This window comes from Arachis duranensis, chromosome 5 (genome assembly GCF_000817695.3).
Source record: "Arachis duranensis cultivar V14167 chromosome 5, aradu.V14167.gnm2.J7QH, whole genome shotgun sequence".
Taxonomy (NCBI): Eukaryota; Viridiplantae; Streptophyta; class Magnoliopsida; order Fabales; family Fabaceae; genus Arachis; species Arachis duranensis.
This window is the reverse complement of record NC_029776.3, coordinates 96,897,689-96,911,886: the sequence shown is the minus strand read 5'-3', so window position 1 is coordinate 96,911,886 and position 14,198 is coordinate 96,897,689. Positions and strand designations below refer to the sequence as shown.

The 14,198-nt window shown below is 30.5% G+C and overlaps 2 protein-coding genes across 3 annotated transcripts; one reads left to right on the top strand and one right to left on the bottom strand.

Moving 5' to 3' along the window:
* The first annotated feature begins 649 nt into the window (after positions 1 to 649).
* Positions 650 to 3,736, top strand: LOC107490721 (organelle RRM domain-containing protein 6, chloroplastic). The gene is made up of 4 exons (XM_016111530.3): positions 650 to 1,003; positions 2,003 to 2,071; positions 2,182 to 2,288; positions 3,340 to 3,736. The coding sequence occupies exons 1-4, from the start codon at positions 658 to 660 to the stop codon at positions 3,418 to 3,420; spliced, it is 603 nt and encodes a 200-aa protein (XP_015967016.1). The 5' UTR covers positions 650 to 657; the 3' UTR covers positions 3,421 to 3,736.
* A 352-nt stretch (positions 3,737 to 4,088) lies between these two features.
* On the bottom strand, positions 4,089 to 8,176 carry LOC107490719 (protein REVEILLE 7). 2 transcript variants are annotated; one of them, XM_016111529.3, is made up of 7 exons: positions 7,944 to 8,176; positions 7,608 to 7,683; positions 6,552 to 6,671; positions 6,328 to 6,439; positions 6,169 to 6,230; positions 5,552 to 5,977; positions 4,089 to 5,438 (listed from the first exon to the last, which is right to left on the bottom strand). In XM_016111529.3, exons 2-7 carry the CDS (start codon positions 7,617 to 7,619, stop codon positions 4,767 to 4,769), a joined length of 1,404 nt encoding a protein of 467 aa, XP_015967015.1. In that variant the 5' UTR covers positions 7,620 to 7,683; positions 7,944 to 8,176; the 3' UTR covers positions 4,089 to 4,766. The 2 variants fall into 2 exon arrangements, with proteins under 2 accessions (XP_015967015.1, XP_015967014.1); XM_016111528.3 differs by having other exon boundaries at positions 4,089 to 5,441; positions 7,944 to 8,168.
* Positions 8,177 to 14,198: the final 6,022 nt, after the last annotated feature.

The following is a 14,198-nucleotide window of genomic DNA, read 5'->3' as shown; positions in this document are numbered from 1 at the left end:
CATTTATTTTGCAGACCAAAGAGAAGAAGAGTGTGCTGTTTAAGAGGATTTTGGGCCTGTTGCACAATAAACATACAATTAGATTTTTAATCCAAAATTATAATGTTTAATTATCATCAAATTATTATTTTTATTTTCTCAAACTTAACATAAAGGAAAAGAAAATTAATCAAGATTACCTAATTTTTTTAAAATAAAAAATTATTAAAGCATCATTTTCTTTTCGAAAATATTTGTTAACAAAAAAAATTAGCCAAAACTTATCTTATTTAACATTCATTAATTATTTTAATAATTAATAAATGTTAAATATGATAAATTCTGGCCATTTCTTATCTTCCTAACATTACCGTTTTCTTTCCATGATATCTCCCAACTCGACAGGTCAATGACTAATCTGTCGTAGATCAGAACTTCATTTAAAGATTTGTCATTGACCAATAGATTACTGCATACACAAATGATAGAGCAAAATTCAAACTTGGACACTTTTTAAAACTGACTAGTGAACTAACTATTAAACCAATCTAATTTAGTTATTATAGGTTGGTCTGATATTTTAAATTTTTGGTATATTTTGATATATAAGTATATTACCCAAATTTCAAATCCAACATAATCGTCACCAAAAAAAAATCCCAACAGCAGAGGAAGGAAATGGCTAATATTGCTAACAGCATCGTCTTTGGGGGTGTTGTTGGGGTTGCAGCACAACTTCCTCAATCTCCGTTTCCATCATTACCCGTTTCAAATTCTCCCATTTTCACCCAAAAACGCAAACTTTATCTTAATTGCTCCAAAACCAACCGCATAACAATCCCTTTCCCTTCTTCTTCTTCTTCTTCTTCATCACCGTTCAGCAGCAAGTGTTGTTGCTATGTGTTGGCGTGTCTCCCTCAACCACATGCTTCTGATTCATCATCATCATCAACTTCTTCTAATTCCAATAGCAAACCAAGTTCTTCTTCTGCTGCTCCTCCTTCAACTAAGCTCTATGTTAGTGGTTAGCTACTTTAACTACACCTTTTCAATTTTCTTATTCAAAATTCAATCTACAGTTGCAAAGATGATAACTTTCCCTTGTTTTGTTTTATGGGTCTGGCCAATTGGGTTGAATTAGTCGCAAAATTAGGGGGAATATCTTTTGATTTGCTTATACATATGAATAGTTTTATCATTGGTAGCCTTTGATAATCTTGTGCTGTAGCTTAGCTTAAATTGTATTGATGGTAACGTGGTTGCTCTCATTCGGAGGAATTGGATGCTGTAATGGTGTCAATTGTTAATATGCATTACAGAAGTGGAAGGCTTTTTTTATTTTTATAAAGTTAGGACGAATGATGACTGTGAATGACTTTAAATTATTTTTTTTTCTGTTTAAGAAAAGTGGTTATGAGTAATTAATCTATCTCCCATTAGGCGTTTTTCATCATGTTATTTTTCTTATACATATAACTATTCAGGCCTGAAATAGAAAACTGTTGTCCAATACAATTTAGACTCTGAACTCTGAATTGTCCTGGTTTCTCATGGATTACCTAGTGATCTTAGTTTGAAAAAGTATACTGCTTATGTATTACTACAAAATCACACTCAAAATTGCCTATTTCATCTACAAACACCGTGGTGGGCAAGTGATAAGCAAGCTCATTTCCTCCCATTTGTCCCGAGTTTTAGTTCTAGGAGCAGAGGAGTCCCGTGCTCATATTCGTAGCCATAGTTCCTCAAGCTGAGTTAATCGAATACCTAATATTAGGGTAAAGCAAACAATGCTCATTTCATCTAGCAGCACAATTTCTAGTAAAGGTTGATTAGTATTCTTTTTTTTCATTGCAACTGCATTTTCTCCGAACTGAACTTCAGCGCTTCACTGATATGCTGTGATCCCTCGCGATTCCATTCCATTGCCATCTCGCCATTGTTGAATAGCTTTGTTTCTTTGAGACTTTGATATTGTTTATTTGCATCTACTTTATGTATCTTGTTTCCTTTTCTATTTCAGGGTTATCTTTTCGAACCACTGAAGAAAGCTTGCGAAATGCATTTATGAATTTTGGTCAAGTTTTAGAAGGTAGGAACAGAAAATGCTGAAGTACCTTTTTTTATTTTTTTTTATTATGCTATTCGTTGGTAATGGTAGTACTTTTAATAATTGTAATGTATGCGCATAACTTTGAGCAGTGAATTTGGTGATGGATAAAATTGCAAATAGACCAAGAGGGTTTGCATTTCTTAGATATGCAACTGAACAGGAATCTCTGAAGGCTATTGAGGGAATGCATGGAAAGGTATGAATTTGAATTATTTTTTCCTATAATAAATTCCTCACCGCAATTTATAAATTATCATATCCATGAGAGCAACGTGGATTTAGAGGACTAGTTTGTTTCGATCTAATTGTAGCAGATTGCCGTTGTTAACTAGCTTATTCGTAGTTAGAATCTGACATGCTTAAATATGGGACAAGATAGACATGGAACTTTAGATAGATTATGTAATCAATTGAGTAGTGTCTCAGAAATTTGAAGACTTATGTAATTGTTTATAGGATAAACTACACTGACCTCTCTGGTAATTTAATATAGTTACGCTCACTTCTGCTCTAGTTGTTATACTTACATTACGTCCTTTCTAGATTTTACTTTAGAACATGAAATAAGGTTATTTTTGTTGTTTAATTTGTTCAAGTGTTTAGAAATTTACAAAAAGGCCTTTTGTAATCATGTGTTATATTACGAAAAAATCTTGATTGAACAAAATAAGTAAACATAAGTTGGATAGTTAGAGGAAAGGTGGAAAGGTTAGTGTAATTATGATTCTCAGAGAAGGTTAGTGTAAGTTACCATTCCTCTCACAATGCCAATATTATGATTTATCAAAAAAATTATAACTAGAATGTGTATCTTGAAGTAACACTAAAAGGGAAAGGGGCAGGGATTGATGTAATTACTTGGAACTTTCTTGGAGGGAAGGGAAGGTATCAGCTTTAACTCAAATCATTGCTTCAGCTTTATATCCTATTCCTATGGATCTATACTTTATATCCTTCAATAGGGTGAAACTGAAATTTGTGGCAATCAAGTTTAATCTTCATGTTACTCCTTCTGAGATTATTAAAGGATCTCAAGAAGCTGATTTTTCTTTAACCCCCAAATACTCTATCCAGAAATCTTATAGATTCAGCATTTAACTGTATACTTGTTAGTAACTCCTTACTATTCTTAAGAATTGAAATCTCAAATGACAATTCCTAATTTTATTTTGTTTTTACATTTAATAAACCCATAATAGTTTTTCAGTTATGTTAGAAACTGACAAGAAAGGGACCACTGTTTGCAGTTCTTGGATGGTAGGGTCATATTTGTGGAAGTTGCCAAACCAAGATCAGAACTAAGGCAAAGACAAAACACTAGATACTAGCAATGCACTGAAACATGCAGAGAAGGCTACACGCATTAGCCATGTCTGGAATTGTACTTGAGTCTCTCTCTATAAACAAGGTCCTTACTTGATGAGACCTTCTACCACAGGATCGCCATGAATTCCAAGTCATGCTTTATTTGCAATGGAATCCCATTTGAGTATTCATTGAACATTTTTTTTTGTTACTCTCTTATACAATGTGTGGCTAATGTATTAATTGATTATCTGGCTTGATTAGCTAAGATATATATTTTATTATTTGAATTGTGCTTTGTTACCAGAAATGCAGATCTTGATTACCAGTTTGACTTCCCAGGCCCCATCCATCTCTATGAAAATAATCTGTTAGAAGTTAAAATTTTGCCCCAGTTATATTTATCGGTTTTTAATTTTATTATAGTATTAATCAAATCTTTCTAATTTTATCCTGATTTTAATGATCCTTATCCGTTTATGATAATTACTTATTTACCAAGCAGAGAATTTTTGTCAAAACAATATAATTCTCTTACAACACAAAAATACTCATGGGACACGGATGCATCAATACCAAACACTACAAATGATATCTTTTATGAATATAAAAATAATAAAACATTTTGCACTTATAAATTGGATCTCTATATGTGACTTTAGTTATTAAAAATATATATAAAAAAAGACCCTTGTAAATTAAATGATAATGCATGATTGAGTGACTTGAATTGAACCACTATCTTAGCAAGGCCAAGAATACAATCAGAAGTACATAGTAATGGCTTACATCATCCCAATAAAAAATATATATAAAAATTTAATACAGAAGAAAACTCAGATATACAAATTGCCCAGGTGGTTTGCGGCACGACACCCCACAATAGTACCCTAATTATCATCATTCAGGTTTGTATAACTAACTAATGTTTTGTGAGCTGAGACATCCTGAATGTGCTTGTCTTCCACCCTTCCTTTTATATACCCTCAATCCATTACTGATGCAATCATGAGATTATAAAGAGACATGAAATATGCCAAAAACAGAACACCAACACAAGTCAAATAGAGACTATAAGGTGGACCAAACTCTATTGGTTAAGCAAACTTTTAGTGAGAATGATGATGATGCCCACCACCCCCTCTTGAATTATTGAACATAAAGAGTGTCTTAAAGTGAAAGAATGAAGAAAGCTCCCAGTTGCACACTTCGTGTTAAAGAATCAGATGCTTTGTCAATTTTGACAATTAGAACTCAGCTACCTAAGTGATAATTAGTTCCTTATTCTCACAAGAGCCCGTTTATCCCATGTATCAGCAAGAATGAAGCATCATGAAATTTAAAAAAAAAAAATGGGGGAATGCAAGGGCTATGAGCACACCCTAGCTCTTTGCCCCTTCCTTTCTTCCAATGCAACAATCAAAGAACTTGCATCTCTTTCAGCTAAACATCTTTTGTATGGTACAAAACCCCTTGGAGACTTCTGGGGGACTACTACTTCCTCTTGATGAGATGTTTGTTGACACCTGGAATCGACGGTGTCCAAGAACCTTCCCTGAATCTTGCCCTGAATTTCCACATCATTGACTGATTCACCATTGGAACCAGTACAAGAACCTTCCTCCTCTCTAGTTCTTACTTTCAAGGAGGGGTGAAGAGGCATAGGATTTACGACTGTATTGGATGAACCAAAGTAAGCAGCCGGACCGCCTGGGAACCAACTTGACCATGACAAAGATGCTTCAGGTGCAGATTCTCCAAGGCCAAGGTCCTCCTTCACTATAGCTTCTTTAGGCATTACTTGCCAACTTCCATTACACATGCCTAGTGATAACTGTGTATTCAATTGATTCTCAACATCATCTACTTCATCAGACCTAGTAATACATAGCTTAACACACTCCTCTTCAGTATTAATTGACTCCTGATTACCGACCATTGAAACAGTTCTTCCAAACAGCTTTATAGTAGTGGGCAGGACATTGACAACATCATTGTTGATACACTTGGTTTGCTTGGAACACAACTCCAACTTCTCAGACTTCTAGGATAACACAATATAATTTTTAAATCAGTAAGCTGTAAAAATAAATCTATTTCTTACACAATTAATTTTGGAAGTGAAATAAGAGAATATCATGAAGCTCGTCATACCATGTGCAAGTAAGGTTGTGAGCTGATGGATAAAGGGGCAGAAGCTAGAGGCGTTTTGTCTTCCTCCTTGGATGGTTTAGATGTCATGCAATCATTTTCCTTCTCAATAGGTGACAAGTTGATTGATTGAATGTCAGTAGTGCAAGAATTCGGAGAAAGGCATCTGTTGGTCTGCTCTGAAAATGCTGACCCAAATGCTTCCGAACCAAAGGCAGATAGCACAGAGGTTGGAGATTGAGAGTCTTTCTCCGCAGAGGACAGATTAGGCGATGGAGATTTTTCTGGTTCATTTGGTATGGAGTGCCTTTTGAAGGAGTTGGCCAATTTACGGGGATATGGATGAAGGGGTTTCCTTTTAGGACGAGGAGGAGGTATGTCAATTGGATGTATAGAACTTTCAGCACTTCCGTCCGAGTCCCGCACAACCTGAAACAATTTAGAGTAGTACAACACATGAGAACAGAGAGTTGGATCAAAACATCTTCAACTTTGTTTTCATATACAATTAGTCTTCAACTTATTAATACTATAATAAGTTGCAAATGATCAAAATTCTTTCCATCAAGCACAACGAGTGATTTAAACACAGTTATGAACTGAAATTTCACAACAATGACCTTAGAGAAAAACTTTTGTGCATGGCTTCGAATCTGAACAGCAGTTTTGGTGCCTATATGCTCTGCACAAATACAAACAATATTTCATCCGACTTGAAGGCATATGGAAGATTATTCACTTTAGATTACTTTGTTGTCAAATCAGGAGATAGAGCTTACCTTCAATTTGACGCCATCCCCGACCATACAACTTCAAAGCTTCAAGGAACTTTTCATGCTCTTCCTCAGTCCACTTCTCCCTTTGCTTAGTGATGGTATATGGTTTCCTCACCTGCAGAAATTAATTTCAATAAGCTCCAAGAACAAAAGGTAAAATCGGAATAAAAAGGCAAGTCTTCTGCATATTGCTAAATGAAAACATTTAACATGGAATGTGAAGCAACCTTGGGGGCATGATTGTTCACAACAGAACTTATATCTGGCGATTGGGATTGTGATCCATCATTGGAATGGCAGTCACTGGCTGTACCAGACTTGCTTAGCTTTGTGCCTTCGATTTGGTCCTACATTCAATAAAAGCAGTTGAATTGATAACTGTGAACCAATAAGAACAATTAAAATGTTTCACAACGGTAAGGGGGAATAGGAATTCCATCATGAAGGAATTTGATGCTCACTAGAATATATTTCAGTTCCTAGGAGACATTATTTCCTTATTAAGAAATAAAGTCCCTTGATGAATTCGAATTCACATTGAAATCCTCTTTTTCTATCAATAGAGGGAAAAGGTCTCCAGAAGAGTGAAGGTGTATGACCAATGAAACCTGTTTCCAACCAAGTAACACATTATACATAATTATTGAACCTACGGGATCTTTTGTTGTCACCCCTTTCAAACGCACATGCTAACACATGCATCTTTAACTTCTTTATGCACAAATAAACCCAGACATTTATATCCGTTTATATTCTAGTAAGAACACATGGCCAATGCTGTCAGATACTACTCTGTGCACCCCACAAAAAACAACAAAGGCTAATTGTTTATATTCTCCGCTTTCCTTTTTCAGATCTATTAAATTAAACCGAATCCAAAACAGGAGGGAAAAGAGTGCAACTTATTCTGTATTTTGAACTGAGATAAATGATCGAATTGATTAATCTAAAGCTCTAACAATGCTACACTTGACACAACCACAATGTTAGAACAAACAAAATGTCAAAGTTCTTATCATTTGAAGGCTCATTAGGTTAACCATTCAAGTATTAAGTCATGTTAATCCAAAAATAAAATTATTTGTATATATTTAACAAACTCAAATCCAATCTCTATGAAACTCCATCAGTTTCCCACCGAAGCTGAAATAATTCTTGAGATAAATGACTCATAGTTTCTCCATACAAACGAACTATTATTAAAAAAAACAAAAACTTCTAAAAAGAAAATAGTGAAAGGGTATTATTGCAAGGACCAAATTTTAAATATTTGTTTGCAATACCTGCATCTCCATTGGAGCAAAATCAGAGCCAGTCCTTGTAAACACCCTAAGCTTCACAGGGACCAACCCCACCAGCCTACAACAATAATAGCTTCCAAAAAAATCAACTTTTCTTTCCCTTTTTCAAACCCAAAAAATCACATAACATTCTTCACAAGTTTCTCTGTTCTCCAAATACTATAAATATACATTTCAGAGATATTTTGAGATATCCATTTAAAAAATAAACAAAGAAGTGCTAATTGCTATTGCACAAATCAGATCAATCAGATTCTCAATGTTAAATACATGTTCGAGAACTGAATCATAAAAAATAATTGAAAGCAGGACACATACCAATGATTTTGCTGGAAGCTGTGATTTCGTTGGAAGCCACAGATTCCGGGACTTCAGATTGCGCAGTGAAAATGAGAACTTCCCCGGAAAATTTTGTTTTCCCGAGAAAATCAGAGCAACTCAAATGGAGAATTCAAAGATTGAAGAATTGGAAGAATGCGAGAAACAGAAGAAGGGGTGTGTGCAGAGAAGGGGGAAGAGAAGAAGAAACGGAAGAGATTATAAATAATAAAATTAAAAATTTTCTTCCCGAAAGGAAAAAATTAATTGAAAAAGCGAGAAAATAAAAATAAAAAAGGAGAGAGTGACACATCAGATGTGAAGAAATATTTGAGAAACAATAAAGAAATTTCCGTAGAGGGTTCGAGAAGGGTTCAGAGTTTTGTGGCTGAGAATGGTCTGGGACACAGGACACGTGGCGCGTTTTTGTGATGTGTAGTATTTAATTTTGGGGTGGGAATAAAAATTCGGTGAAAAATATGGTGCTGCATATTTTATTTGTGGAGGGCATGAGTGCTGAGATGATAATTGAGATAGATTTTTTTTATAAATATATAATTGAGATATAAGATATTTTTTCCGATTGTTTTTTAGTGTGCCTTTATTGACTTATTGTCCATTTTTGTTTAGTGCTTGTTCACGCGCTGTAAAACTCCCATTGAAGTATGGGGTGGATTCTCTCTTTTTTATTATTTGGTAAAATATATTTTTTTATTATTTAATATTTGTTATTATATATTTTTTGTTGGAGATTATATTTTGCTTTATCAAATAATTAAAAAAGCTTGAAAGAATTCATTTTCAAATCTTAAACTAAACTATTTCTGGGTGTTTGGAAAGGTAAACTTATTAATAGAAGATATAATTATATTTATTTGTTCAAAGAATTTAATTTTAATATATTTTAGTGTAAACTGTAAAATAATTTTATATATATTTAATTATATAATATTATATCAATAAAAATAATTATTAATGTATCAAAATTATATTTTTTGTTCGAAAGGATTATATATTTACAGATTACAATTATTTTAAATAATTAATTTTGTGCATACTTTAGTATATGAGAGTCAATTTTTGTTTCGGATATTTAAATTGAAAGTTTTTTTTAAAATAAGTTGTTTTATTCCAGTTGCAATAAAAAGAATAAAAAGTTGTTTTTCCATGTTAAAATTATGGGTATAATGCAGAGATTAATTACTTATATTATTCATATTTTATAACTAGGTTGATTTAGTAAAATACAATAATATTAAGGGAAAAAAAGACTTCTTGAAAAACCATACAAATTTGATTAGCGACCAGTCCCATCTCCCAAAAAAGAAAACCATATATTCTGGTAGGAAAAAATCTTTTAATCAATTTTGGTTGAATTATCCTCACAACCTGAAAATAGCTTGGGGGATTAAAGTTGTACCATGATTAAACAAAATTACTTTTAATTAATCATATTAATAATTTTTTTTTAACTAAGAAACAAAACTGTCAAAAGAAAAGGAAAAAACCAATGGAAAAAGCATCCCATCTGTTAATTCCCAAACCTCAATTTCTAAGTTTTATCAATAGGTCATTAATCAACAATAAATTTTTAAATAAAATTTTAGTCTGTAGTTAATTAATTTTTAATTTACCCAGTTGAAAAATATAATAGAAAAAAAAACCTACTTGTATAAATAAGCAACTCTATCCATATTCCATTATTTTGCTCATAACAAAATAAGGCATGCTACACATACGAGCGCTTCTTTAACAACACGTTTACTCTTCATCTTTTTCCTCAATCAAAATGCAAACTATCAAGAAAAAAATACACGCTCCTTCCACAACACGTTCACTCTTCTTCTTTTTCCTCAATCAAAATGCAAACCATCAAAATTTAAGGGACATTCAAAACAAACTACTACGATTCTGCAGAAACGTTCCAATTCCTCGCGAAAAGTAGAAGAAATCATGAAGAAAATATACAAATTTCCATAAAAAATCACTAGAAAAAAGGAAGAAACATTATTCAAGGTACTGTTTTATTATTCTTCTAGGTTTTTCTTCTAAATTGTCTCTGCCATGTGCCTCATTCTTAACCAACAAAATATTAAAAGATTTCAAGAAGAAATATATTGTCTCCTCCTGTTTTGGGTGTATTTCTTAAATCCTTTGAGTGTATTTTCTATAACCGTTTGGGTATATTTCTGTAATTCTTTCTTTAATCGTTTGGGTATATTTCTGTAACCGTTTTGGTGTATTTATGTAATTGTTTAGGTGTATTTCTGAAGTTCCATTATCTTCAAAATGATTTCAAAGCTTGATTTTAAAAACCATGAAAATAGAAAAAAACGAAACAAAGAGAGAATGTATGAAAGAGATCCAATAAATTTGGCAAAAAACTCAGAAAAAAAACGAAATCTTTTGAAAAATAGAAGTTATAAATTTGTACGTTAATTGATTTGAATTAATTTAAAATTATGTTAAAAAGACACGTAATAAACAATGCATTTAATAGGTTAATTTTATTTAAACTTGTAAAGCTTGTAAATACAAAACACTTTATGTAGAGATTAATCCTAATAAAATTATATTGAAAATTCTGTTCCTATGTAAAAGGTTCCAAAATAAAGATGTTAGATACGTATAAGATCCATCTAGCTGGCCCCTCACTCATACATTTTCTTACATAAATATTGAGTACCTATGTATGTATATAAGGTCCATCTTGTCCCAATAGCCAGCCCTTCTCTCGTTCTCCTACAATATTGTCTGACAATAAATATTTAGATTTTTTATTTAAATTAATTAAATATTTTATTTATTAAAATGCGTAGATAGAATATTTATTGTTACGTAGTGGAAGGATTAAGTATAATTTTAATTTTTAAGATATAGGCTAAAAAAATTTTTGTCTTTAACCTTTTTTTATATACAAAATTATTCTTAAAATTTAACTTGGTTTTAAAATGGTTCTTATTTTAGGAACTAAAATCGTACAAAATTAACAACAAAAATAGAGACAGAGATGGATTGTGAATAATTTTTTTTCTTTCTTTTTCTTTTTTATACGAGCAAAAATATTCTTTTTTATTTTTTTATTTTATAATTTTTTTATTATGAGTAATTTAGTCAAAAATTTTAATATTTAAATAAAAAAATAATTTTAAATTTTAAAAATAATTTTATATAAAAAATTAAAAATAAAAAATTTTAACTTATATCTTAAAAAAATCGTACTTAATTTTATGTATAATATATCACATGGTAAGAACCCACTAAAATTAAAGTTTGTTATCGAACGATAAGCATCTGAGACAAATGACATAAATTTTTTACGAGATCTCGGATGCACCAGAATTATGTAATCAGTACAATGGTGGCTATATATAAGGTGCAACTAAGATTAGTTTTCATTTGATATGATTTTGGATTATTTAGAGAGTTTGGTTACATATATTTTGAAATTCTCTTAAGTATTAAAGGCATATGGCCAATAATATATGTATTTAAAGGATATTAACAGACTAAATGTGAGTTGACATGTAGTTAGAGTATTGAAATTTGAGGTTGGTTTGTCTCTCTCTTTTTGATATTATATGGGATTATTAAACTATTTTATATAGTTGTAGTTAATCGTATTTAATAAAATGTTAAATTAATTTGTTTAAAAGTTATTTTAGATTATTTTAATTTAATTAATTAGTTGATATATTAGAACATTTTAAATTATTTTAATTTAATTAATTTTTTGATATTAATTCGTTAGAAAATGTACTAAAATATTAACATTTTAGATTATTTTAACTTAATTAATTAGTTGACATCTTAGACAACAGCAATGAATAGTATACCTCTGTATTTGATATATAAATGTGTCCCATCAATCAATATAAGGAAAATTATATGGTACAGATTTAAATCTGTACAGATTTAAAGATATGATTACGTGGCAAAATCTTAACCACACATTTTAAAGCCATACTTTTCATCTAAAACCGTAATTCTTCACAAAGAAAAGCGTCACCTAATGGAAAAAAGTAAATTAGAAGATTTAAGAGAAGAAATAATTAAGTTATCAAAATTAATAGATTAAAAATTAATGATTTTAACTAATGTCAACTGTAATGACATCGAGTTCTTAAAATCAATACAAAATGATTTTTCTCAAAATCTTTACTTTACTATAAGTTTTATTGAAGGATTTCAAAAACCTGAAAAAACTTGTTTTTCACATGGAATTTCTAAAAAATGTTACCATGAAAATGATTCCCCACATCTTTATCATACTTTTAACCCACAATTAAATTCTATAGTAGATATGCTTGAAGAAATATTAGTATCCATAAAATTTCAAAGAAATAAGGAAAAAAAGAATCCCAAAGAAGAAAAATTTCAAAATATAAAACCACCATTGAAATTATGAATATTGAAGAAAAATTAGAAGAAGTTACAATGCTTTTTAAACAATTAAAAATGGCTCAAGAAAATAATATTATGGAACATGGTTTTCAAATAGAAGAAAAATTAGTAAATTCTGAAAATATAGAAAATGAAGAACACATTCTAGATTATTCAAGTGACGAAGAACCAGCAATTCCAATACAAGTAAAAAATGAAGTTGGAACATCTAAGGATAATCAATCCCAATTTAAATGGGAAATAGGTTTTGATAATTATGCCTTTAAAAAAGGTTTATAAATAAAGATTCAAAATATACAAAAATACCATCAAAATACGTTCCTAAAATCCAGGAAATGGAAGGAGAAAGAATGCTCGACTTAGACTATAAAAAGAATGAAAAAGAAATTTTCGAAAATTGGTTGAATTCCTTTTTATTAGAAGCTTTTACTAATCCAAAACTTAGTGAACTGTCTGGAAGAGATATTTGAAATTACATAGGGTTTCATACTAAAGGAACTATAAGAGATTATATGACATCAATAGAAAACCAAATAATAGAAGATTTAGCAACAAAAACAACAGCTTATGATAAGATATTATATATAATGATGATTCTATATAAAGAATTTTTTGGAAAAAATATTATAGATCATAGACAAGAAGTCTATAATAAAGAATATCAAGAAGCAAAAAACCATTTAGCTAATATTCAGATATATGATCTATGTAATGTGGAGTCTTACATATGTGAATATAGAATACATTATTACAAATTAAAAGAAGAAGATAAAAATCATTATCTTAGTATGTACATAACAAAACTTCCATATCCTGCTAATGAATTTATAATGGGAAGATTTATAAGAGAAATAAATAGAGGAACAATTGAAAATAATTTTGGTGGAGCAACCTCTGCAATAAGAGAGGAAATAAAAGAACGTTGTATGCAAGAAGCAACTCAAAAGAGGAAATAAAGGAACGTTGTATGCAAGAAGCCACTCAAAGAAGATTTGCAAATATAATCAGAATTTGATGTCAGGATAATGAAGAGATACCTCAAAAATATGGTGTTAATAAAAATTTTCAAAGAAAAAGAAAATATCAATTTAGAAAAAGAAAATACTATCCAAACTGGAGAAAAAAGAGATATTTTAGAAAAGAAAATAACAATAAAAACAAAAGACAAAGAAATAACTATTGCCCGAATAAAAAAGAAAATTGTAAATGTTGGCATTGCCAAGAAGAAGGACACTACGCAAATAAATGCCCGAAAAAGAAGGATAAAAAGGATCTTACTAAACAAATAGAAATTGCTAAGTCTTGTTTCATGGAACCATTAGAAGAATCTGATGATAACTTAGACTATACTATATCATCCATTCATTCAAGAATTAGCATATATAGTTTTAAAAGCTCCACACGATTCTTCAATAAATCAAAAATCAAAACGTATAAAAATACCAACTACTACTGTAGATAAGATCTTAAAATTTAAAATATTTTCTATATTAAAAACATGTTATTTAAATTTATACTTTCAGATAAACATTCCCAAAAATAATTTTGAAATAAAGATAGAAGAACTTCTGGATGAAATTTGTGCTGAAAATCCTTTAGATATTAAAAATACAAATAACGAATTAATAAGCATTAAATTAAAAGATCCTACAAAAGAGATAAATGTTCCAAATAAAATTCCTTATTCCGCAAGAGATAGAGAAGAGTTCTCATTAGAATGTAGAGATCTTTTGGAAAAAGGAATTATAAGATTAAGTAAAAGTCCTCATACGGCTCCAGCCTTTTATGTCGAAAACAATAATGAAATTAAAAGGGGAAAACGAAGAATGGTTATTAACTATAAGAAAATGA